Source organism: Phoxinus phoxinus (assembly GCF_949152265.1).
Source record: "Phoxinus phoxinus genome assembly, chromosome: 7".
Classification (NCBI taxonomy): Eukaryota; Metazoa; Chordata; class Actinopteri; order Cypriniformes; family Leuciscidae; genus Phoxinus; species Phoxinus phoxinus.
Genome location: NC_136882.1, coordinates 33837413 through 33863056, shown reverse-complemented (window position 1 = coordinate 33863056; position 25644 = coordinate 33837413). Strand labels below are relative to the sequence as shown.

The window sequence follows — 25644 nt, the reverse complement described above, 5'->3', positions numbered from 1 at the left end:
TTGTAGCTCTCAGAAAATTACAAGTTTACACGTTGGAATTCCAAGTTCTGCAAGCACTGGCTTATCAGAATAGTTGCGGTAATTACGACATGGTGTGAACACACATTGTCAAACAAATACGTATTACCACATGGATATTTATAGTATTTTAAAATTTTACATTTTCGGGTCGGTACAACATTTTAACTGTCTTTGAAATAAGTCTCTTATCCTTACTAAAGCTGCACTTGTTTAATAATAAAAAAAGGTAATATGGTGAAATATTGTTACAACCTAAAATAATGGTTTTCAAATTTAATATATCTTAAAATGTAATTTATTTCTGTGAGGACAAAGCAGATTTTTCAGCATCATTACCTCATTTTTTAACATTATAAATGTCTTTACAGTCACTTTTGAGTAATTGAATGCATCCTTATTGAATAAAAGTATGAATTTATTACTGACACTAAACTTTTGAATGGTAGTGTATAATTTAGATAAATCAGATTATATAATTGTTCTAAAAAAGGCAATATTTAATCACAGAACAATGAGGTTATCAAAGAGTGTTGACATCAATATTATAATGTTATCACATATACACTATAAAACTCTAATACTACTAAAACGGCATTTAAAGGTGAAGTGTGTAATTTCTTACATCACCTTTAAGTTATAGCATTATTGCTTTAGTTACTCCTCAACACTGGTATGAAAGACCCTGTGGCATCATACATCATATCTTTGCACTTATGGTAATAGATTTCATTATAGATAATAGATCTGTCTTGCTCTTGTACAGCGCCGCAGTAAGACCCAAGACTTAACGCTGAGGATAATATCTGTGTGGAATTTCAGCATCAGTCATGCTCTGTCTGTGTATTCCAATTTCACAAAGCTCATTCTTTTTCGAGGATTATAGAAATGATGCTCTGATGATTTTGTCGAAATTTAATTTTCTGTCGGCATGACAAATCACTGAGGATATCTAAGCTACTTAACCCGGCGGAGAAAAAAAAAAGATCACTCTTTCTGTTGTTTGCTAAACAGGATAATCTTCAAGCAGGGAATTTACTATTGTTACAGCCTCATGGGGTACGTTTCAATCGCACAATGGAGTCATGCAAACTGGTCTTCACAGGGATAGTTAAAAATGAAAATTGTCATTTACTCACTGTCATGTTGCTCCAAACCATTGTGACTTTCTTTCTCCTGTACACAAAAAAAGTTGTTACAAAAGTAATTGTATGGACGAAAACTTAAAAAACACACACACACTGTAAATGTATTTTATAATGTGATGATAATAATGCTATCAATGCCGAACAACATAGGGTGTTTTATTAGAAAATGTAAAAAAACAAACATCTTTAACACCTCAGCGAAAGCAAAAGAAAAGAAACTTGCATAATTCCACATTCTTCTATTTCTTTTTTTTCCTGTCGAGGAAATGTGTTATATCTAAACTCCCCTGTCCTCATTCCTCTGAACTCGATTAATTAACTTCTGAAGAATTAATTCTGCAAAGGTAATACTAATCACACGTTTTTTCATTAATAGATCATCACTCATTAATTACTTCAGCAACTGATGCTTCCCAGTTTAAATGGAACGGTGCTATTTCAGTTACGTCTCACATGAAGTCGCGCGGTGTGCCACACACAATAGACGTTAAAGTGATGGCACATCAGCGATGGATGCAATTATTCCCCTCACACATTTATGTTAATTATCAGCACCCTGAATGGAAAGACCTTATTTGTGCAATTTTTACTGCCACCACATTGACTCCTGATAGATGGAGAGTTAGATAAGTGCCACACAATGAGACTGACGTGACACATTGGGGAACATTACATTTATGGAAGTAGTGCATACTTTTTCTCACTGTCAGCCCACAGAGACTCTCCCTCCTTCAGTGTTGAAGAGCTATTCTTGGATTGCAGGAATTTTTACATAGGAAAAGCTTCTTTTCCTCTAACATGGTTTGCTTATCAGATATACACTGTCAAAAAAATATTGTTGGTTTAATTTAAAAAAGTAAGTAACCTGGTTGCCTTAATTTAAGTTAAATAGTAATAATAGTAAATAATAGTAAAAAATAGTAAAAATTAGTTAATACAATGAAGGAGATTGGTTTAATCAACAAAAACAAACTTGAAATATGTGATCTGAACCAGTAGGCTATCTCACACACCCTAATGTCATATTTTAGACAAAAAGTTTATTTTTAACTATAAATTGAGCATTTGAGGGCTCTGTACATCTCTGATAACCGTAACAACCTCTAAAACTGCGATACCCATCATGCTTGTACAATAAATAGTTATTTTTGGCGTTCCATTTGCCTTTCAGAAGTGGATAATTGCTAGTTCCCAGAAGGAACTTTTAAGCGGAACACCTCCTCATGTTGAAGTTGCGCCTGGGAAACTTGGTTGAAACATAACAACCCAGACTCCAGAATTCAATCACCCGCAGTGAAACAGCGATACTTGTTATAGTGCGGACACTTCGGCATTATCTTTGCAAAATATCACTTTATCGAAAGAGCAAGCACTACATAGGTTGTGCGTCCATCTTAGTTTTCCAACCCGTGTTCGCTCAACTTGAGTGTGACGTCATTCCCAGCTCAAACATCCCTCTTCCGGAGGAACGCAGAGTTATTTTCCCAACATGGAGTTGGGAAAATAAAATTAGGCTACTTACATTTGTGGTAACACTTTATAATAACTGCATGCTATTAATCATTAACTAAACATTAGTAAACAGTTAATTCATCATTTATAAAGCATTCATAGACATTAATAAATGGTTTATAAATACAGCTATAAATGCTTTATTCTTGTTTTAAAAGCATTTCTATAATGTGTTTAATACGTGTATTTTTATACTTTATTAATGATCAATTTATAATTTCTAAATGAAGTAGTATTATTTACAAACCAGTTATTTAGGAGTTTTCAGTGATTCATAAGATCACTTAGAAAGTGTACGTAAATTAATGTAGTTATAAAGCATTTAGTAGTGGTCAGTTAACTATTTCTGTGAGCTCATCTAAAGTGAGGATTAGTTATGCCTTGTAAAGCATTTACAAATGAGATTTAAAGGCTCATTTGTCTTCTAAACAGAAAAAATAAACAAACAACAGTAATACAGAACATAGAAACTGCCTTTAAATCTCCTTTATAAATGCTTTACAAGTCATAACTAGTCCTCACTTTAGATGAGCTCACATAAATAGTTAACTGACCACTACTAAATGCTTTATAACTACCTGAATTAACCATGAATTACAGTAGAAATTCATGTTAATAAAGCATTTATTAACACACTAAGTAACTATTAATATACATCTGAATAATAAGATGTATGAATGTACATTTAAATAGTTTATTAATCATTTACTTACACTTTCTAAGTGATCTTATGAACCACTGACAACCCCTAAATAACTGGTGTCTAAATAATGCGATACTTCATTTAGAAATTATACATTTATAATTAATAAAGTATGAAAATACAATTATTAAACACATTATATATATGCTTTTAAAGCAAGAATAAAGCATTTATAGCTGTATGTATAAACTGCTTATTAATGCTTTATAAATTATGAATTAACTGTTTACTAATGCTTAACTCATGATTAATAGCGTGCAGTTATTATAAAGTGTTACCAAATTTGCTACTTGGAAAAAAAAAAAGAAAAGGAAAAAAAATTACATTACTGTCAACTTAAATTTAGTGCTATTGTCAAAATGCAAAACACCACATTTAATAATGCATGTATTTCACATTTAATTAATCATGCCCTCTGACCAGTAAGTACACAGCATAAAAAATACCATTTTTGGTAACACTTTATTTTACAGTGTCCTTGTCCTTACAGTGTACTTACCATAGTAATAATAGTAAATTATGCATAATTACATGCAACTAACCCTTAACAAAATCCTAAGCCACCCTAACCCTACAGTAAGTACATGTGGTTGCTTAATATTACTCAGTACTTAAATGTATAATTACACTGTAACGATGACACCTTAAAATAAAGTGTAACCAAATTTTTCACTTTCACTTTTTTTTCCAAGTCAAGAATGCAAGTCTAAACTACTTAATAACTAGTAGTTAACGAGCAATAACTAGCATGTGACAAAACTGAACGCCAAAGACATAGCTGTACATAGTCAAATAATAAAAATAAATGTCAGACTCAATGCAAAGTCTGCCTTGAACAGATAAAAGTTGACATGAGTAAACATGAGCTTATGTTCAATGAGATATATCTAAAGCCAATTTTTGTAATTCCTATTCATTTTTTATGCAATGTATTTGAATTATCTTCATTTGGGGGCTTCCTTTAAATATTGATTTGCCATTGAACATCAGTTGACTGTCCTACACGCAACATGTTAACTTCAGCACTGAGCCCTGGTTAATGTGGAACGGGGCTTGTTCATCTCAACCCCATCCGTCATTCCCATAAAGCTCTGCATTGTCTCGGCACACTGTGTGTTTGGTGAGGCCTCTCCGTTGAAGCTTTAACCTCTACAGATGAAGATAAGGCACAGTCTCTGACACCTGTGAAAAGCATAATGTTAAAACACGGTTAGTCCCCCACTCCTTCATAAAATAACCTATAGGTGAATAGGTGAGCTTTGATGTATCGCTTAATATTTACTCTCCTGATTTGATAGATTCGCAGCGTCCTTCGAGGCTTAACATATATGACGGATCAAAACATTGCAGGCAGATTTATCCCCAACACCTGCGACTGCAAGGTCACAGAACTCATTTTGTGAGTGGCATGACTACTTGCCTATTAGTGCTGGCCGTGTCTGCTAAACAAATCTATTTGTGAGATTGTACAGTATTGCTAAAGGGCATTTCTGAATTAAATGTAATCAGCTTTACTAGGCTGTGTTCATTTATTAGTAATGTGCTTAAAGCAGATTAGTGGGCTCAGCCATTTTTTAATGATTTATTTTGCTGCTGCGATCTGACAGATTTTCCGCTATTCTTGAAAAAAAAAAGGACATTTCCCAATTAGAATACATGCCTCCCTCTCGACACTTCCATGGTTTAATCTATTGTTCAATACGACGTAATGGGAATTATGATCTCCATTAATTGAAATGGATTCCTCTAATAAAGACTTAGTAGGAATTTTTAATCATATTTAAGGAATAACTATGCCATGTGTAATCTGTATATTTAATCAAATACTCTTCCATATGGATATACATTTATCCACATGAGTGAACAACAGCCTAATCGTTACATGTGTGTTAGCCAGCCCTTGGCCATGACTTTGGGTCACATGACTCACCGCCCATCCGTTTGCTTTCTCTGTAGTGTGGTATGTGTTGGGGGAGATGGCTCTGTGGCTGAGGTGGCCCACGGGTTGCTTCTCCGAGCCCAGATGGACGCTGGGAGGGACACAGATTCCATCTTCACGCCTGTCCAAGCAGCACTTCCTCTCGGCATAATACCAGCAGGTGAGGATCAGGGGTGGTGTATCTCTTTCTCCTGCAGCTGTCCCCAGTACAGCCCAAAATGTCCAGCTCCTCTCAGGAGAGTGAATGCGAATGAGCGTTCAGTCCTCGCTGAGTCAACATGAATTCAAAATTGACCCAATTTACTTGACCCAATTTACTATTATGTTTCTGGTCTTACTGTGCACAATTCATCCCATGCACATTATTGTTAACTTATATCAACATAATTCCGGCTTATTCCGGGCGATGTTACAAATATAACTCTTTAACCCCTCCCCTCAAACGACCAGGTACCCACCTTCCACAAAATAATACATTCAATTACCAATGTTTATTCTTGTTGTGTATCTTGTTTCACACAGAAGTACATCAGATTATGCAAGTGAAATTGCTTCCAAGCTATACATGTATGGAAATAAAAATATTATTTGTGGAAAGTGGGTGTTGCATATAAATGGAGCCAGTTGGTTTGAAGGGAGGGGTTAAGAAGTTATATTTGTGATGACATCATCCAAAAAAAAGCAGGATATATGTTGATCTAATTAATATATAATAATAATTAATATATAATATAATCTGTAATTGAAAAAAAAAATATATATATATATATTTTCAATTACAGATTATACAATATTAGTTCAACACCACTTTTACTTACATAATCTGTCAAATGATTATATTTTAATAAAAAAAAACAAATAAAAAAACTGGGGAATTATATATATCCAATTATATATATATTACACAAATTATTATTAGTTTATAAATTAAACTATTTTAATGTAACAATACTAATTATTATTGTTATATATAAATAGTTTCTGGATATATATTTACTTTAACTACACATTTTATATTATTTGCATATTTATATTATTACTTTGAAAGCACACACACACACGCCACAATACCGTTTTGACTCCATGAGGTAAGAGAAGAAACTGAAATAAAACGTATATAAAATAATTGATAATCACGGCATGTCAAAATGTGACTGGCAGTAAAATATGATAATGTATAGTAATAGTCTTGTGGGTAAACCATGCAACTTTTTATGCTTCATTCCTGCACTAAAACATGCAATCAGAGGCGTGCTGCCAATTAAAAATCAAACCCTGTAGTAATTTCGGTCTCTAGTTTCTGTGCTGTCAGAATGATTTAGTTTGATTGTGTTTTGAAACTCCTCTAGCGAAAACAAACAGGCAGCTCATAACAGCAGCAAGCGAGTGTATCATTATCAAATTGATTTAATCACAGTCAGGCCTCTGAATGGCCCACTCGCACACTGAGTTAATTGCCTTCACGAGTGTCTGAAATGGAGCATCCTCGATTTGCCTTTGAAACGGGCTCCGCTGGCCTTGGATCAGCGGCCCTGAGCCCTGCGTATTGTCCAGGACTGACTAAGCTCAGATATTTACCTCTCTTTTTTGCGGGATTGTGGCACAAACCAACCCCAAAGAGCTGCCAAACTGGGGTGGGAAGAGGAGGGGAGAGCAGAATAGATTGGTACGATAGCGGCCCCTACTTTTCCATCCAAGAGATTGACCTTCACTTGTCATTTCAGGCGCAGCAAAATGGAGTGCTGTTGTTAGGAGCAATGGAAGCCCTCCAACTCCGCACCCGCTGCAAACTGACCGTACCGGGGTCATGGTTTCTCTTCATTAGTACCGAATCCCACGGGAGAATTTGTAAACAGTTTCCTGTCACAAATGCGAAGGGGAAAAAAAACGACCCCCGCCTTTGCCGTTTCCCTGCACAGGTTTGGATGTGTCATTTGGTGTGACATCAGACCCAGGTCAATCCTTAGGGACGGAGGAAATGGAGTCGAATCACTCTCTTTGTTACGGCTATGCAAAAACACCCATGTACTGCACCAACTGCAGTGATTTACTGCAAGCAATTACCAATAAAATATACATGAAATGCCCTCGCATAGCAGCTACATTGACATCTAATTATCTTAGCTGGAAAACAGACTGGTTTCTTTAACGCTTTAATTTGTCATTTTTTTTACTCCTCTCTGTCAATATCCATAGTACAGTCAAGTTGAACAAACGTTCAAGTTTTTCAGAAGATCGAACTAATTACAAAGAGCGTTTCAAATACCTTATTTACATGATGCAGGATAAACATTGAGAAATGAGAGCCCTGCCCAATTAAAGGCTTTCTCTATGCGCCATAGTATATACTCATCGGTACGTATGGCATATAAATTGCAGGCTTCTAATTAATTTGCCTGCTTTTAAGGGTTTCAGGGGGACTGTTAATTTCTTTGATATTCCAGGCAAAGAACCAAAATGTTGGTGCAGTTTCCACGAGACTCTTAGACATGCTTGACTAGCGAGTCATTGCATCACATTCATCTGCCTGGATGAGGGAGACATTAACTGCCTTATGAATATTCATGCTGTCTGCTTAATTAAGTTAATTGTTCTGCAGAAGTGCTCGCACTTCCAAGGACATTTTTTTCTCTCTCCCTCTCGCTCTTTCAAAGCCCCCTTCCTTCCTATTCGCCCCCCTACTCTAATATCTGGGCGCTAGCACCATTCGTCACCAGGTTCTGGAGTGGAGATGGGTAATATATGGAACTCCCGATGATGTTGGCACAGGCTGTTGCTCTGAGCCTTGCGGGAGAGGCAGATGCACGCTTGAAATATAGAGTTACCGCACGGCAGCGGCATTGCAGACACCACCAAACAACAAAAGAACAAAACGATCAATGTCAAACACCAAAAAAAAGCCATTGTCTGACGTACGTACTGTACAACGTTGAACGACAACACTTCGGCGAACCTCAAGTGGGCTTTACCAGATCTGTGCAATAAATGGTAATTTTAGCATTCAGATAATGCGATTTTAATATCACACTCACTGAGACTAAGTAACCGCATTCATTATATTTATTTTAATTGGCGGTAGACCAAGCACTCCTTATATTACGGTTTCTCACAAGCCTTGTACCAGAATGTATCCCTGTAGGACTCTCTTTGCTATATCCAGCAAAGCCACAGCTTGCCGTTTATGACAGGGAGAGAGTCGGCTCTGTTCCAAAACCTAGCGAGCTGCCTACGTAGACAGTATTTTAAGGCATCAAATGCACACTCCTGATGAGAAGGCTGTTTCAAAAGGACAGATACTGTAAGATCTTTTGGCCAAATTCTAAAGCATCATCACATAAATACTTCTGCTGAGAAGGCAAACCCATAATGCATTGCGATGAACTGGGAAAAAAGCGAACAGGGGGAGAAAAATATCTCAGATATTGTATTTAAAATTCTATTAAATTATTATTTTATGTGTTTTGCGATTTTATTAGCCGTGTGCTGTCTTTAATTTGAGTTAGAGCCAAGCACCCAAAAAAGATGACCATTTACCAAGTAAATTCAGTACAATAAAACTAAAATATTTTATACATACATTTAAATAAATACTGATTAACAACGTATACTCATCTGATTACTCAAGTAAACAAAATGATTAAAATGGCTATCCCTATAGCTACAGTAGTAAGGCAGCTCTCTGGTTTTTGGTTACCTTTACTGAGCTGACGCTCAGAGCCTGGCTTTTGTGTTGAAATCATCACAACATATGGAAACTCCCAGAGAGGCCAGGAAGCATCATGGATGTGTGTGTGTGAGGGAGTGACCTGGTAGGTGGGAAGAGGCACATTTACTTGCAGCCAAATTCACTTGGAGTGTGAGTGCGTGTCCAGCACTGTAGGCCTGGCCGTCTCATCATCAGAAAGGGAGGGAACGATTTCATCCAACACCTCAGTCCTGTTCTCATTTACAGACATTTGCTTTCATACCCTGTTGATCTGAGCAAACACACTGGCCAGATAACTGCATGAAAGGAAATGCCTACTCACCCGACAAGGACAAGCCACTCTCTGCTGTTTGTCTCTGGTAGTAATCAGTACAAATACACACACCTGTTCTCCCTTCGCAAGCTGCCAGCAAGGTAAACCGCCTTAATTGGCACAAGGTGATATTAACTTAAATTAATGCCCTTTAACAAAGTCCTCATCCTATAATGATTAACTTTACCTCAGTCATTAGATGGACGAAGCTGCTGCTGTTTTTAAATCAATGAAGCGTCACAACTCACATACTCAAGTTGTTCCATGATTTTTCTTCTTCTGCTGAACATGAAAGATGATATTTTGAAGAATATGGGTAACCAAACAGTTGATGGACCTTATTGACTTCTATAGTATTTTTTGCCCCTACTATGGAGGTCCATCAACTGTTTGGCTACCCATGTTTTGTGTTCAGCAGAATAAATTAATTCATACAGGTTTGGAACAACTCGAGGATGAGTAAATGATAACAGAATTTTCAATTTTGCGTGAACTATCCCTTTAAATGAACAGTTCACTCAAAAATTTTACTCACCCTCTAGTTTTTCCAAATCCATATGCTGCCTGTGGAACACAAAAATACTTTTCATGACTAAAATAATGGGCTATATTCCAACTATATATAAGTCTTCTGAAGCCATTTGATAACTTAGTGTTATTTAATAGAATATCATATTTTTTCCTTTTGATTTTGGGTGGAAATATGACCATTTCTTGACAGTTTTTGTAAGATTCACCCTAGTTGCCACAACCCAATGTGCTATGAAGTTTTTTTAGTATGTCATAACAGTAGCATACTGTCTGTCTACACACTTTCCTGAAGTATTTTAGTACAGTATAAATACTCATTTAATAGAAAAAAGCAGAAATCTATGTTCTAACGTGCTAAAGAAAGAAACATTGTGCATAATTGGAGCATATGAAGTGCATCGATTATTGAGGACGTGTGAGCCGTGATTGGTCGAATAGAAATTGAATGGAAAAGTTCCCGTTCTGTCCTCTGTAGCAGGTGCTTGAGAACATTGATATGCAGGGGAGAGAGTCTACTATAATAAAGCAAAGCTACATTTTTTCACGTTTCTGTAGCCACTCTTAATGGAATCTCATCACTCACTGAGAGTAAACAGTGTCTGTGCAGAGATACACACTATAGCAAACATCATGGGACCATATGCCACAGCATTCAGATGGTCTCATAGCATCAGCATCAGCGTGTGTCTAACGAGAAAAAGCTTTATCACAAAATCACCTGTGCAGAGAATACAATTGATCCAAATAGAAAGGCTGCTTGTTAATGAAATGCATGAGTCCATTTAAAGGAACAATTCACCCAAAATGCGAATCCAAATCCGTATACTGTGTCTATTGATAAATAGGCCACTGATAATTCTTAATGCAAGTGTATATTCAAGCTCAAGTTTTTTTTAAATAATGTTCATGAAAATATTCTTTACATTGTCTTAATGTTTCTAAAAATTCAAGTAATCTGAAGATGATAACTTTGTGTGACAAACAGACCTAAATTTATTTTATTGTATACTGATAATCAAACAAGAAGACAATATAGTGAATTTTATGTTGTATTTTTAGAAACATTAAGACGATTTTGGAAATATTTGAATGACAATTATGCAGAAATACCTCATTCATTATAATATAATATGGTTGTATTAATTATATGACACACAGTAGTGGCCAAAAGTGATGTCCGGAGGAGTTATTTGTTTTTAATGATCATACAAGTTCGATTACACCATCAAAATATGAGGGAAATGTTTTAGATATTTAAAATATGAGAGAAGAACAAAAGACTCAACTTGGTTAAGGTATTTATTTGACAAAGTTATTTGTCAAAAAGGCAAACTACAACTACAGGTTTTATTTTACTGTGTAAAAAAAGGCATAGAAAAACAAAAATCTGACAGGAAAAAGCATACACTGACATAATCAGTTATTAATATTTCAATGGTTCTCTCTTGTTTTTGTATGTGCTCATAATTTCTTTGTATGATAGCCTAGCCAAAAAACTACGTCCGCACAATTTGCCATGTTTCATTGTGTTATCACAAACCAAGCAACAACTACGCAATGTGCTGACAAAATCTTCAACAAATTATAATTTTTTTGCATACTGTAACATTTGAATAAAGGGTAAAGAGAAAGTGTAAAAAAAAATCTTAGACACTTTTTACCACTGCTTTATATAAGATAATATTTGTTTATAATATAGTTTTCTTTTGATTTTGGGGGAAATATAACCATTTCTTGTCAGTTTTTGTCAAATTTACCCTAATATTGCCCATAACTCATTGTGCTGTGAAGTTTGTCTCGTGTTCTTGATTCCAAGTCTTCTGAAGCCATGCAATAATGTTGTGTGACAAACAGACCAACATTTATGACATTGTTACCTGGCTTTAGACTTGGAATATAGCGCATATTATGTCACATTTTTAGGATCATTAAGACAATGTTGTAAGTACATTTTTGGTTATTTTAGTTTGTTTTTTGGAGCTTGATCGCTGACCATTGCTTAAAGAGTGTTCAAATGTGTGTAATTCTCCTTCCATAGGTTCTACTGACGTGGTGGCGTGCTCTGTGCATGGAATAAGACGCGCTGTGACCGCGACCTTGCACATCATCATGGGTATTTATCTCAGTTTCTTTCTCTCCTCTACACATGAGCTTCTGGTGCTTCTCTAGCCTTACAGCTGTATGCTGACAGTAAGGCCTTGAGGAACCACGGGACTTAATGGAGCACAAATATACATGATTATAACATGTAAATGGGATTCGTATTTACTTTTCAATTCCACTGAGTTATGTGTGCAGGGGCAATGGTTTCATTTTTTCACCCTTTGGAAGTCTCTCTCTCTCTCTCTCTCTCTCTCTCTCTCTCTCTCTCTCTCTCTCTCTTTCGTGCATCCCAATGGCGGAGTGTGTGGTGGTTCTCTGTAATCTGTTGTTTAATTAGAGTGCACAGGCTGTTGTTATGGGGGCCGAGAGACGGCAAACCCCCCACGCGGGCTCTGCCTCTCCAGCTTTGGAGATCATGGTTAACAGGTCCCATGGAACGAGAGACAGTCCCGGGAGAGGTGGAGATACGTCTGTCGTCAATCACCCGTACGGTCCCGCCACGTACGCCGAGCTTCTTTGACGAGGCTGTGGGCCGTCGTTGGAAGTGTTACTTCTGGCTGGCAGTGTTCGCTTTGGCTTTAGGATTGCATGTTCCTATCTGTCTGTCTGTCTGTGAAGCGTTTTTGAAGTTAGCACCAATATGTCTGGGCCATTGTGTCGACTGTGCAAGCTCTCCTGGGCTTAGCTTAACAGACAAGCGGATTTGGCTTGTGTCAGGGGATTACACGCACAAGCTAAGCTCACGTCCTCCAAAAAAAGAGAAAGAACACATACTGGCAAAAATGTCGCTTTATAGCTGAATTACAATTGGGATGAACACAATCAGAACCGCACAATAGAATAACCGAATTAAGTTGAGTTCAATTTAATTAGGTTCTTTGTTGTTACTTTATTATTGTTCTATGTGGATTACAGAACATTTTTAATTTGGTGATATTTTGTATTCCATTTACGGGCTTCATAGATAGTTCCTCGTTGGGTTAAAGCAATAGTTCACTCAAGAATTACATGGACATTGAAAATCATGTCATTATTTACTCAGCCTCATGTCATTCCAGAATACTGCATTTTTTTTAACTTCTGCATAAGACCAAACGGGAGTTATTTTTAGTTATATTCAGTTATTTTTCAGTGTTGGGGGTTATGCATTACAAGTAACGAGTTATGTAATCAGATTACTTTTTTCAAGTAACTAGTAAGTAACTTTTTTTTATATAAGTTAGGCTACTTTGTTTTCTCATTTATTGACAGAGGTCTCCAGTCTCTATAAAAATTGTAATTAAGTGCAGAGGCGTTGTGTGTAAACATGATGGTTATTGTAGTTCTAGACTAAATGTGAGCATATCTTTACTAATCTCACTTCCACAAAAAAAAAAAAGATTCATTATTCCTCAAAATTAATACAATCAGTGAAATTCAAAATCAGAATACTGTCAACCCTCCAATAATTAAATATGTTAAATAAAATAAAAATTATGCATTTAATTTCACTTTATTGACCAATGTACTTGCTGCTGACCTTCAATGATTCAGTTAAACCATAAGCAAAAATGACTTTAGATTTATTTGTATTTTTTTGGTAAAGTAAGTGTTTTTAGCACAGCTGAAAAGTTTGTTTGAGTTGCGCCCTCTAATGTCCTTATTATTTTAATTTTGGTGTAAAGGGGCCTTTACATATAAAAAAAAAACCATAAGTCATTCCATAATGCTATATTGTGTTATTTACTTCTGTTGAAGACAAAAATAGATAATTTTTTGTGAATTTTCACATAGTTATTTTCCATACATTGACAAACAGCACAAAAAGCACCATAAAATTTGTCCATATGACGAATATTCATATGGACCATACTGACAGCTCTATCTGAAGAAAATACTGACATTTCAAAGCTATAGGACTATTTCTTCTGTGGAACACAAATATATTGAAGAATGGCTCAGTGTTTTTTATTTCCATGCAATCAAAATTAGTTAACGGAATCCAATGTTGTTTGATCCCCATTGACTTTCATTGTATGGACAAAAACAGTTTGAACATTCTTAAAAGTTTCCTCTTTTGTGTTTCACAGAAGAAAGTAAGTCTTACAGGTTTTGAACAACACGAGTGACAACAGAATGTAAATTTGTGGGTGAACTATCCCTGTAAAATAACAAATCTGGATTGTGTGACAATATCTGATGACAAACCCTCAGAACTGGTGAGTGCCTAAAACTCTCCGGCCCAGTTCTTCCCTCGCTTGGCTGCAGACTCGGATGATTAACCCCGATCTGACCTCCACGTGTGAGAGAATGCGTCTCATCGTTAAGTCCTCAGAATTGAGCCATATGGCGGTGTAACTCATAGCTTTTGACTAAAGGGAGGTGTGAGTTTTAAGAACGAGTGTTGAATTTCTTTTGTTCGCCGAGATTGGCACCTTTTCTGTGCACCGCGGTACACCCGCTATCTCAGCAGGAACGTTGAGAAACATCCTCGTACCGTTGTGATTAATTGCTCCATCAAACCATTGTGGCTCTCCGTACGAACCGCTGAGCTAAGTGTAGGCACTCGCTCAGCAAAAGACAGCTTTTCCTCTGAAGACATTCCTGTTAAGCGAACTGAATATACAAAAACACGTTTTCTTTCTTTACTCCACAAAGTGTCTGGCTTTTGTTGCTGCAAGGCAAAAGAGAAACATCAACGGCACATAAGACACCTGACACGAATGAGAGCGTAATGCCTATTTAGGAAGGCCAATATAGGGCTTGTTCATTTCTAATTAAGCAATATTTACGCATGTGAATAAGGCCAACTGGCGGGATTTGGAAGGATCCAATGAATAATTCATGAGCAGGGAGAGTGTATGCATGGGGAGACAGAAGGAGGTCAGGAATGTGCCGGGCTACAGGGACTGGACTCAACCAATGGGCCACCAGATCCAGTCATTCCTGCTCACTCCGACATATGCAATGAATTAACTCAAGAGATGTCACATTGACACTTGATAGATGACTCTATTGTTTCTAATGGACTAGAATTACATTTGGTGATTATATGATGCACATTTGCATTTACATCTACTTAAATATGCACGTATACATGCATGCACATATATGCAAATACATATTGATTTTATACTGCCGTTCAAAAGTTTGGTCAGTACAATTTATTTTTTTAAAGAAATGTATTCTTTTATTCAGCAAAGACAGATTCAATTAATAAAAGTGTGTTGTTCAAAAAAAAAAATTCTGTTCTCTTTTGAACTTTATATTCATCAAAGATTTCCACAAAAATATTAAGCAGCAACTGATGTTGATAATAATAAAACACACACACACACACACACACACACACACACACACACACACACACACACACACACACACACACACACTACATAACTGTTTTCATCTGTTATCACCATGCTCTCAATGGCTCTGTTACAAAAAAGACATACAGTAGAGAGCTACCTTAAGACAAATGACACCTCATGACCCATTTCATTTTTAAGCAACTTCAGTTTAGCGCTCCTAAAATGAACTGCACAGGGCATTCGACTGACAATTTCAATAGAGCATTTATTGGGGTAAAATAGTCAAATATTGGATAAAATCTAAACAAATTTACCCCCACATTTTTTGGTACCGATTACAATATTTATCATTTAAACCGACTCTCTCTTTTCAACCATCATATCTTTTTTTCCTAAATTTTGGCTGTGTCGGAGGACACATTCCAAGGTAAGAAGGCACTTCCAAATCCAATAGTTATCTTCACATCCTGTCTCCTTAGATACCTTCATCTGATCGATTTCCGCTGCCTTTAATATCCCACAATCATGTGCGTTTAATCCGTGACAGTTGAGCTAAAAAATAAAGATGGTGTCTGAAAGATGCTGTTGGTGGTCAGTTTGGGCCAAAACATTTTTTGGGGTCACTTTCTTAATGAAGACTGCTTTGGAGTTTGCTCTTTTTAACAGAGCTCTAATCTACATCTGTAATGGGTCTTCCCACCCCTTGAGTGGCTGTAGTGTCTTCTGTTCCTAGTGGTTTTGAACTCTTTCTATGGTGTACCTCTACATACTGACATTGTTACGTTGCTGTTCTAGGTCATCATCAGCCTGTGGACGTGTGCAGCTTTAGCTGTATGGGTCGTCTGGTGAGGTTCGGTTTCTCTGCCATGTTTGGTTTCGGTGGGCGGACGCTCGCACTGGCAGAGAGACACCGCTGGATGCCACCCAGCCAGCGTCGCGAGTTCGCTCTCATTAAAACACTGGCAAACCTCAAGTAAGCAGTCTCTCTTTCTCAGTTGTGTTGTCAGCTGTAGCTGTCTCTCATCTGGTGGGCTCCAAGGAACTGGCTGGTGCTCTATCAAATCTGGGATTAGTGTCAGACCAGCCTGGCACAGCACACATGGGCACTGTCTTTTAGAAATCCTTATCATAACACTCCATCTAACGTGTTTGTTCTCTTTCCTCGTGTCCCTCCCCAACTGACCGACGGTGCCTGTGAAGACCTGAAGACTGCGAACTGTCCTTTATAACCAGCAGAGGAGCCGAGGATCAGACAAAGTGTGTTAAAGCACATTTTTAAAGTTTTCTCGACCCTCATCCCCATCCAAATTTCAGCGTAATTATTTGAATGTTATTTTAAATAAACCACCCCCTGCTTAATTGGCCATTGGAAGGAAATCAAAATGCTGGAAATGCTGAAGGTCACCCAGCTAATGCTAATAAGGCAGGCTGCCCCACACTGGGAGGAGCCCATACAACTCAATGCTGTTAATGGTTGTGCATGTGCACTAAAAAAACATCTCTTTCTTCCATACAGAGCTGAGCGAAAGAGAGATGGAGAAGCCATTTGTGAGTACAGCTAAATTAGGAGAAATTTTTGAAGATATTGCACCGCTATTGCCTGCGTGTATCTACTTCATTGGGCAGCAAATGAGCTCTCGCCTAATAAGTGTTTCCTATGAGAAACAAAGGGGTTGTTCCTCAATGGGGTGTTTACCGGCCGAATTAAAAGCCGAATTCTCCATTGGGCTGCATTCAAATATGCCTAGTTTTTTTTTTTTTTTTTGCTTTATTGGAGACTGGACATTCAAACACAATACTGGAAGCTTATTTCCGCCACTAAATAAAAAAATAAAAAAAGGTAATTGGGACTTATCTCACAATTGCGGGTTTAGCAATTCTGACTTTATAACACAATTGCGAGAAAAAGTAAGAATTGCAAAAAGTCAGATTTGCGAGTTTATATCTCGCAATTCTGACTTTATTTCTCGCAATTGACCGTTCGCAAAGACCCGTCCCCCTTAGTTACCGTTGCTATGTCCGACAAGCTACGCCTCTCTCACACACACACCCTGTTCTCACGCAGTGAAAAATAGATCACGGAGCAGAGAGGACACGGACAGCGCGCTGACAGACAGGACAGACCAGGTTACTTTTTGGTTACTTTCGATATTAAACAAAGTCTCACCTTTCAAATTTGGTCATTTTTAAGAAGAAATTTAAACAATAAATACCGTTTTGTGTCTCTTTAATGTGTCTGACAGATCGCTGTGTTGCCTCAGTTAAAGCTGCTCGTGAACCGATCATCTCTTCCTTCTAATTCATTTATAGCATCAAATAAACATGAATGAACATAAGAAGGAATGTTGTTTTAACCGCGGAAAGACGTCAGTACACTCCGTTTATCAAGTTCATATCCTCCCATGTTAATCTACTAACTCTCCTGACTGCTTTGTCCGACAAAATGGCGGATGGCGAAGTATGATTGGTCAGATCACCTCTCATCAAGCTCCCTGCGAAAGGTCAATTCCAAGTTTATATCTCATAATTCTGAGAAAAGTCAGATTTGCGAGATGTAAATTGGCAATTGTGAGAGAAAAAAAATCTGAATTGTGAGATAAAAAGTCGCAATTATCTTTTAAATTGTTTTATTCCGTGGCGAAAACTAACTTCTATACACTACAGAAATCTGAACAAGATTATTATTTTATTTAAATTCCTGTTATCACAAATGACTTTGATTGGTTCATATGGTCCATCTCCATCAGCGCTGAGAAAAGTTACATGTTCCAATACTCATACATATCAGTTCAGCAGGGGTCTGGATGACAATGCAGTGCACTGGAAAAAAATAGACATATACTGTAATATAATATATTATGGTAAAACTTTACAATCATTTAAAAAAAATAGCCTTGCAATGAGCAATACATTTTCTACAGTATTTATACTTCTTTGTTAACATTATTTACAAGTGTACATTGTTTACAGCTTAGTTCATGTTAGCTCAGGTCCATTACATAATATAAACAGAAAAAACTTTTGGTTTTAATAATGCATCATTTAATGTTGAAAAGGACATTTACCAAGATGAATAAATGCTTTAGACATATTTTTCATTGTCATGTTAATATATTTAACAAATGGAACCTAGTTATAAAGTGTTACCTATTGTATTGTAATGTATTGTTGTAGACAAAAAGTGTCATTAAAAATAAATTGGCATATAATATAATAGTAAAAAAAAAATCATTAAAAAAATAATAGGCATAATAGTCAAAAAGAAATCATCATTAAACATAATAGGTATATCATGTAAAATAATGTAATGTAATAGTCAGTGAAAAGTAAGCACCATCATACCTGACCATTTAGAAAAATCCTCCAGGTTGCTGCTCAAGGACCAGCTCTTTCATAGAACTGATCTGCCCTCACGTTAAAAACATTCAAAACTCTCTCTGTTTTAATAGGTGAGAGTGACTCCTGGCAGACCAGACACGGCCTGTACCTGAACATCAGCATCATGGCTATCCCCTGCCTGTGTTCAATGGCCCCCAGGGGCCTGGCTCCAAACACCAGGTCAGAACCTCTTCCACACTACCTCAATCCGCTCATTAGCAAACTGACAACATCCTTCCAAGATGCTTTACATTTTAAGTCAGCACATTTTACTTTCATAATGATATATGATAAAAAAAACAAGGCTTGCTTTTATACACTACCGTTCTAAAGTTTGGGGTCAGTAAGATTTTGTTTTTGAAAAAAGTCTCTTATGCTCAACAAAGGCTGCATTTATTTAAAAACACAGTAAAAACTGTAATATTGTGAAATATTATTCCATTTTTTTAAATAACTGTTTTCTATTTTAATTCATTTTAAAATTAAATGTATGATGACAGCATCATTACTCCAGTCTTCAGTGTCACATAATCCTTTAGAAATGTCTAAATTCTAAAATGCTGATTTTTTTGTGTGTGTGTGTGTGTGTGTGTGTGTGTGTGTGTGTGTGTGTGTGATACAGTTATTTTTTTCTCTCTCTCTTTTGAACTTCCTATTAATCAAATAAGTTGAATTTAAAAAAATACAATATAAAAGATATATTTTATTGTAAAAATGTACAAGTGTTTGTGACTTTTGATAAATTGAATGCATCCTTGCTGAATTAAAGTATTAATTTCTTTAAAAAACACAGGGCTTAACATTAACTTTTTTGCTCAGCAACTGTGGCTAGCAGTTTTCCAAGTTACTTGCCACTCAGCATTTTCACTGACCACAATTTTGACATTAATACCATTGAGAAAAACTGCCATATTGATATTCTTATTACATTTATGCATTTGGCAGACGATTTTATCCAAAGCAACTTACATTGCATTTCAAAGCACACATTTACATTCTTATCATTCTTGCTTTCCCTGGGAATTGAACCCATGACCTTGGCGTTGCCAGCGCTCTACTGTTTGAGCAACAGGAAAGCTGTTATATGATATTATCTCATAATTTGGTAGCAAGTATATAAGGCTGCTGTCATGAATCCATTATACTGCGTTTTCTTTCTCAACTGTTTACGTTCATTTAAATCATAACCGACTGTGTTTACGTGAATACCCACCAATACCGGCATTTTGACATTATTTTGTGTGTATTTGACTGTTTAAGCGCAATAAGCAAGGACTAAGGACTAAATTTAGTACTGAGAGGCGGCTTTATGTGCACGCACTTTGGGTGTAAGCACAAAATCTGCGGGAATGAGTAAAATTATGCACAATAAGCACAAAAAATGTAAGCCCTATAATACCAACAATATTAATCCGGAGCAAATGAAAGGAGTGAGTGAGAGGAGGCGGGTCAGCTCACTGTCGGAGAGATGAGAGAGTGAGAAAGTGCAGCTGGTGTCGTGTATCTATTCTGCGGTAAATGAGTATTGGAAGTGTTTCAGATATTTCACTATATATATGTATTGCAAAATCTATATTTTTGACAACACTTTTGACAAGAAGTGTCATATTATATATAAAGTAGGAGTGACCGCTTACTGACCTTAACCTTTTGAATGGCAGTGTACATCGTAAATTGATCTGATTTCAAAATTGAAATCATAAATTGGAAGCTTAAATTCAACCTGTACATCTTTATGAACTTTTTGAAGCATCAAAGTGGTAGCTGAGTAGACTGTCAATGGAGGGACAGAAAGCTGTCAGATTTCATCAAAAAGATCTTCATTTTTGTTCTGAAGATGAACGAAAGTCTTACGGGTTTGGAACGACGTGAGTGTGAGTAATTCATGACATCATTTTCATTTTTGGGTGAGCTATTTCATTAATACATGAAGTTTCTGTTAAACACATCACCCAAATCTGTCACCAAATCTTTTTCTGAGACCTCATAATGTCCAAACTAAGCACTGCCCTCAATCCTTCAGACTATATGCCCTAAAAGCAAGTAAAATGGGCTGATGTCTGTGTGGACTGTGAAACCTTGAGACCAGGTCAGTGTGCCAGCAACATGCAAGGCCAACTGAGTCTTCAGACTTATTTTCTGGCCCGTGTCGTGGGCGTTTCGTGTGTGAAGCCGGGTAGACTAGGCCAACGTAATCCTGAAGATTGGAATCAGTGGTTGGATCAGACTCCTAAGGTCAAAGCCACCTAACTGGACTAATCAGCACATAATTACTCTGATTAAAGGGAGTGGCTGGTTAGACTTAAGGACTGAGCATCTGTCCACGGGCCTCCGCAACCCCCTCTCCTTCCTGTATTTAGAGAGCGACACAAGTTAAGCTCAGCTTCTCGTAAGCAGCATCTTTAGTGGGGGTCACGGGGTTCTCACTGCGAGAAATCATTCGGTTCTGCTCTAAAAATATCGAAAGGTCCTTTAAACACGATACGTTCACTAGAAGTAATTAATGACCAAACGTTTTTGGGTGAACTTTTAACATTAACAAAGCTTGCAGGTTCTTGCAATGTAGACAATTTGATTGAACATGGTTTAGTTTGGTTGCGTTGCGATGGTCGCTTATAGCTCGTAAAATACTTTCAGACTACAGATTTTCTTTCGGAGAATATATTTTGAATTAAAGGGATAGTTCATCCAAAATTTTTAATTCTGTCATAATTTACTCACCTTCCGTTGTTAACTATCAAGGGTTATCTAATTTTTATGCACATAAAACAGAGGTTTGAATTTAGTCTGGACCTATTTCTACCTTTAAGCTCCAATTTACATTGTCCACTGATGTGTAGATATGGGACAGTCCAAGTGTGCTCCACATGTATTTATAGACCTGTGGTAAAACAAAATAGAAACTGGTTTATACAATTCTCATTACCTCTTAACCATGAAAAGTGTACGGGCTTATTATAATGTTGAATTGGCTTTCTCATCACGATGTTTGCCGTGGACTCAGTGTTATCTCCACACTCGATAGGCACATAAGTAATAGTTTGCATTAACAAATTTTACACCTAAGCACAATACATGTGAACATTTTCTGTCTACCACAGGCTGAACAATGGCAGCATGGCGCTGATAGTTGTTGACAACACATCCAGGTCAGAATTCATCAAGCACTTGAAGAGATACGGCAGCACAAACAACCAGGTGAGGTCACAGCAGAACTTTCTGAACTCACATCAGCCTGATACACAGGAAATCCAGCCCACGCAAATAGAGTTAACAACCTCCACAGCTTAAGCGGAATTAGCATACTGTCAAGTCAAATTAGTCGCTGATTGTCAGCTTCCCACAAAACACTTTTCAGGCTAATACAGATTAGCCCATTTCAGAGCCTGTCTCTTCTTTTTCTTAAGCAATCCAATCTAGAGATGTTTGTTAACCCACATTCTATAAATAATCTGTGTATGTTGTTACGTCGTTGACCTACTGCTATACTTCACTCTCCCGTCATTGTGCCGCAGAGCAAAGCTGTGTCAATTTCAGGGTCTCTGTGCTGTACTATTAGGCCTTTATTGTCCATGTTAAAAGAGCTTGTGTGTGTTCACTTCATTTACATGAGGAAAGCAATGTAAAGTCAAGTGCATTTTAACAGTGGTTGAATCTCACAAAGAAAAAAAAAAAGGTATAGGTCATATTTGGCCTCAACATCAAAGAAATATGTAAGAAATTACACTTTGCATTAAGAAAATTGGCTATTTCCAACCCATTACGACGAAAGAAAAAAACATTACTGTAATGTGAAAAAAAGGGAAAAAAAGAAATATATATATATATATATATATATATATATATATATATATATATATATATATACAGCAGGGATGGAAATTAACTTTTTTGTCCACCTGCCACTGTGGCTGGTGGATTCCAAAATCTACCAGCCACTCAAAGTTTTTACCAGCCACTTTCTTGTTTTTAACCGACAATGTGTAACTGCATGTGAAAATTAATACTACAAGATCTACAATACTTAAGCCGTTTATTCCATAGGGTAAAATCTCAAGATGTGCCTCCTCTAAAACTGTCAGGGTGAAACCGCATGCTACTTTTATTTACCCGCCACAGTGGCTGGTAGGTGAAGCGAGTTTACCAGCCACAACACAAAATCACCAGCATTTGGCTGGTGGCTGGTGCTAATTTCCATCCCTGATATACAGTATAATATTATTTCATAGAGATATATTCACTCAAAAAATTTAATATACTATTTACGTATATATCATGGTGTTCGTTCATGTTTTTACATTGAGTTACACTGAAATAAAATGCAAATATATGACATGAGAACACGAGTTGTGTATAATGGGAAATAATCTCAAAAAGGGGAAAACCTTAAATGTAAAAACCGTTTACTCTTGCTTTAAGATACATTAGTGTTGAGAATTTGGGAAATGTTGAGAAGATGTGCTTAATTATGTGCAAAACATAAGAAAAAATCTCAGACATATAACAGATATGGTAAAAACTGTAATGCAGTAAAAAGTACTGTAGTACAGTAAAGAGAACCTGATGAAACTCATTGATAATAATGGGTTTAAAAAAAAGGCTGAAATGTAAAACATCTTTATGCATTACAATAATAAAAAAAAACAAGATTTTGTTTAAATGTTATTTAAATAAATAAATACTGGTTCTAAGTACAGGCTCAACTTTTACACAGAATTGAATCCCCTTATTTTAAACGGGTGAAAGTGACCTGGTCATGTTTTTGTGAGATTTACTGTCAACTCAATTTGTATGTGAACACAGAACAGAAAAAATAAAAATAATAATAATAATAATGCAGTTGATGAACAATGACTGCTGGGTCAGAGCCATTATTACACCAACAGAATACTAATAAACATAGTTTTAAAAAATAAAGAAAAGTTAATGTACTTGCATAAGCTGCAGCGAGGAATTATAATGACTTCTAAGCAAGAATTTGACAGACATACCCGGTTATCTTAATAAAAGGATCTACAATATGATGTGTTGAAAGTCCTGGCCTGGTTCTGTATCCAAGTTCACTGCAGGTAACACACACACACACACACACTCACACACACTGAAGCGGGCTGATGAGGATCAGTTGTTCATCACTGCCTCCTTGTGGACCTAAATTAAACTACAGCCTCAAATAAGTCAGATTCAAATAAATAGTGCAGGCAGCTGCACATTACAAAACACATAACAAAAGCTCAGACAGAAGAGTTCTGATATATCTATATCTATATATATCGACGACTTCTATAATGCTTCTGTACCCTTCTGCAGTTCGGTTTCTCTTTCATCGAGACACACACTGTAGAGGCTGTGAGGCTGCGGCCGCGCTCTCAGGGAAGCTGGGCTGAAGACGTCTTGGAGGAGAACGATTCAAAAACAAGGCCCATCATCTCCTCTGAAGGAACATACCCCTGGAACATTGACGGAGATCTCTTAGAGGTCGCGTCTGAACTCCTGATCAGGTGAGACACACACGTCAATCATCAAGACATTTACAGCAGAACTCCATTATTACAGGGATTGCAGTGACGTCACAATGGATAAGAGGAGCTGTTGCCTCTTAACCAGTAAATGCACTGTAATATACAACTTTGAGTGTCATTGTTTTTTAGGTTGCACATATTATATCATATTCAAAAACCTACGGATGCACAGATATTCAGATTTTATGGGCGAAAGCACCATAAAACAAACATAAAAGTTGCCCGAGTCAGAACTTTCCATTTTATAAGTGAATAAGTCAAATCCCTATTTATTTGCAAAACAGTAGTCAAGATAGCCACTGTATACTTACACAGGTTGAACTTCACATGACCTGTGCAAGCGCAGGCTGTGTTGTTTTAAGGCACTACAAACATTATATAAGCAGCGCTTGATAAGAAAATTCCTAATTAATCTTCTTAAAGCTGCAGAAAGAGTGTCAGAAGAATAAACAGAACAGTGTGAGGCTCTAAGAAAAAGGGAGGGATGTGTGCATATTTCAGATAAATCCTTGTAATGTTTAAATGTAGTGACAGCCCTGTTTATTTTCCAGGGTTCACCCGCAGCTCCTCACACTCTTTGGAGCCGACGTGGAGGAGGCGGAGGAGTCGCCAGTTAAATGCAGCTGTATCTGAACACACACACACACACACCTAAGATAAACTGAATGAACAAATTGCACAAAGCAAAGCTTTATCATGTATATATAGAACATTTTATGTCAGAGCAAAAACAAAATGACACACAGTACATTCCAGTGCATAAGAATTTAAATTAAACCAAAGCAAATTTTTCCCCCAAAAAAGAAAAATAAAGACTGAAAAAAGAAAGAAAAAGAAAACATTAACCTATTAAAAATACTGAAAAAAGCAACGTGCTAGTCCCTAAACAGTAGCGTTTTTTTTTATGTCATAAAAAAACACTGACAAGCAACCGATCTGATATGGTTTCCCAAATCTAAAGATGATGTCCCACATGTTTAGCTTTGATTCTGACAGGACTGTTCGGTCTTACTATCCTTTCAGGTCTCGTTCAAACACCAACACACACTTACGGGCTGGCACCAACAAAATCAGCTGACTTTCCCATATTCTATGCACGTATTTTTTGGGGAAACGGATTTGAAAATGTCACTATTTTTATTAAATTCAAGTTTTTCTATCTTTAAAAAACTTTTTTATTCATACAATTAATCAACATCATCTTTGTTTCTTATAAAACAGCACCAAAATTCATTCAGCATATGACGATTTGGCATGATAATCAGGTTTTGTAAATAAATTAAATCATACCGATACAAAACTCATTTTCTTTGTAATTTCCTAGAATTTTTGTTTATATTTCAGTGCACATTTATAGCTTCAGCTTAGTTCTGCAAACTCTCAATGTTTACCTAATAATTGAATGAATTCTTGTTCGATGCTATTTTTGTAAACATTTTCATAAACACCCCTAGCTACAATATTTCCTAATTGAACAGACA

At 36.6% G+C, this 25644-nt stretch overlaps 1 protein-coding gene across 1 annotated transcript in view; it reads left to right on the top strand.

The window, feature by feature from the left end:
* cerkl (CERK like autophagy regulator) overlaps positions 1-24960 on the top strand; it is a 59912-nt gene extending 34952 nt beyond the window's left edge. Inside the window, exons 5-13 of the mRNA XM_079618665.1 lie at positions 5338-5480; positions 11909-11983; positions 16059-16236; positions 16464-16520; positions 16780-16811; positions 18713-18821; positions 21743-21839; positions 23952-24142; positions 24715-24960. Of these exons, the coding sequence (XP_079474791.1) occupies positions 5338-5480; positions 11909-11983; positions 16059-16236; positions 16464-16520; positions 16780-16811; positions 18713-18821; positions 21743-21839; positions 23952-24142; positions 24715-24796 (964 nt within the window). The 3' untranslated portion in view covers positions 24797-24960. The remainder of the gene's footprint in view (positions 1-5337; positions 5481-11908; positions 11984-16058; positions 16237-16463; positions 16521-16779; positions 16812-18712; positions 18822-21742; positions 21840-23951; positions 24143-24714) is intronic.
* Positions 24961-25644: the final 684 nt, after the last annotated feature.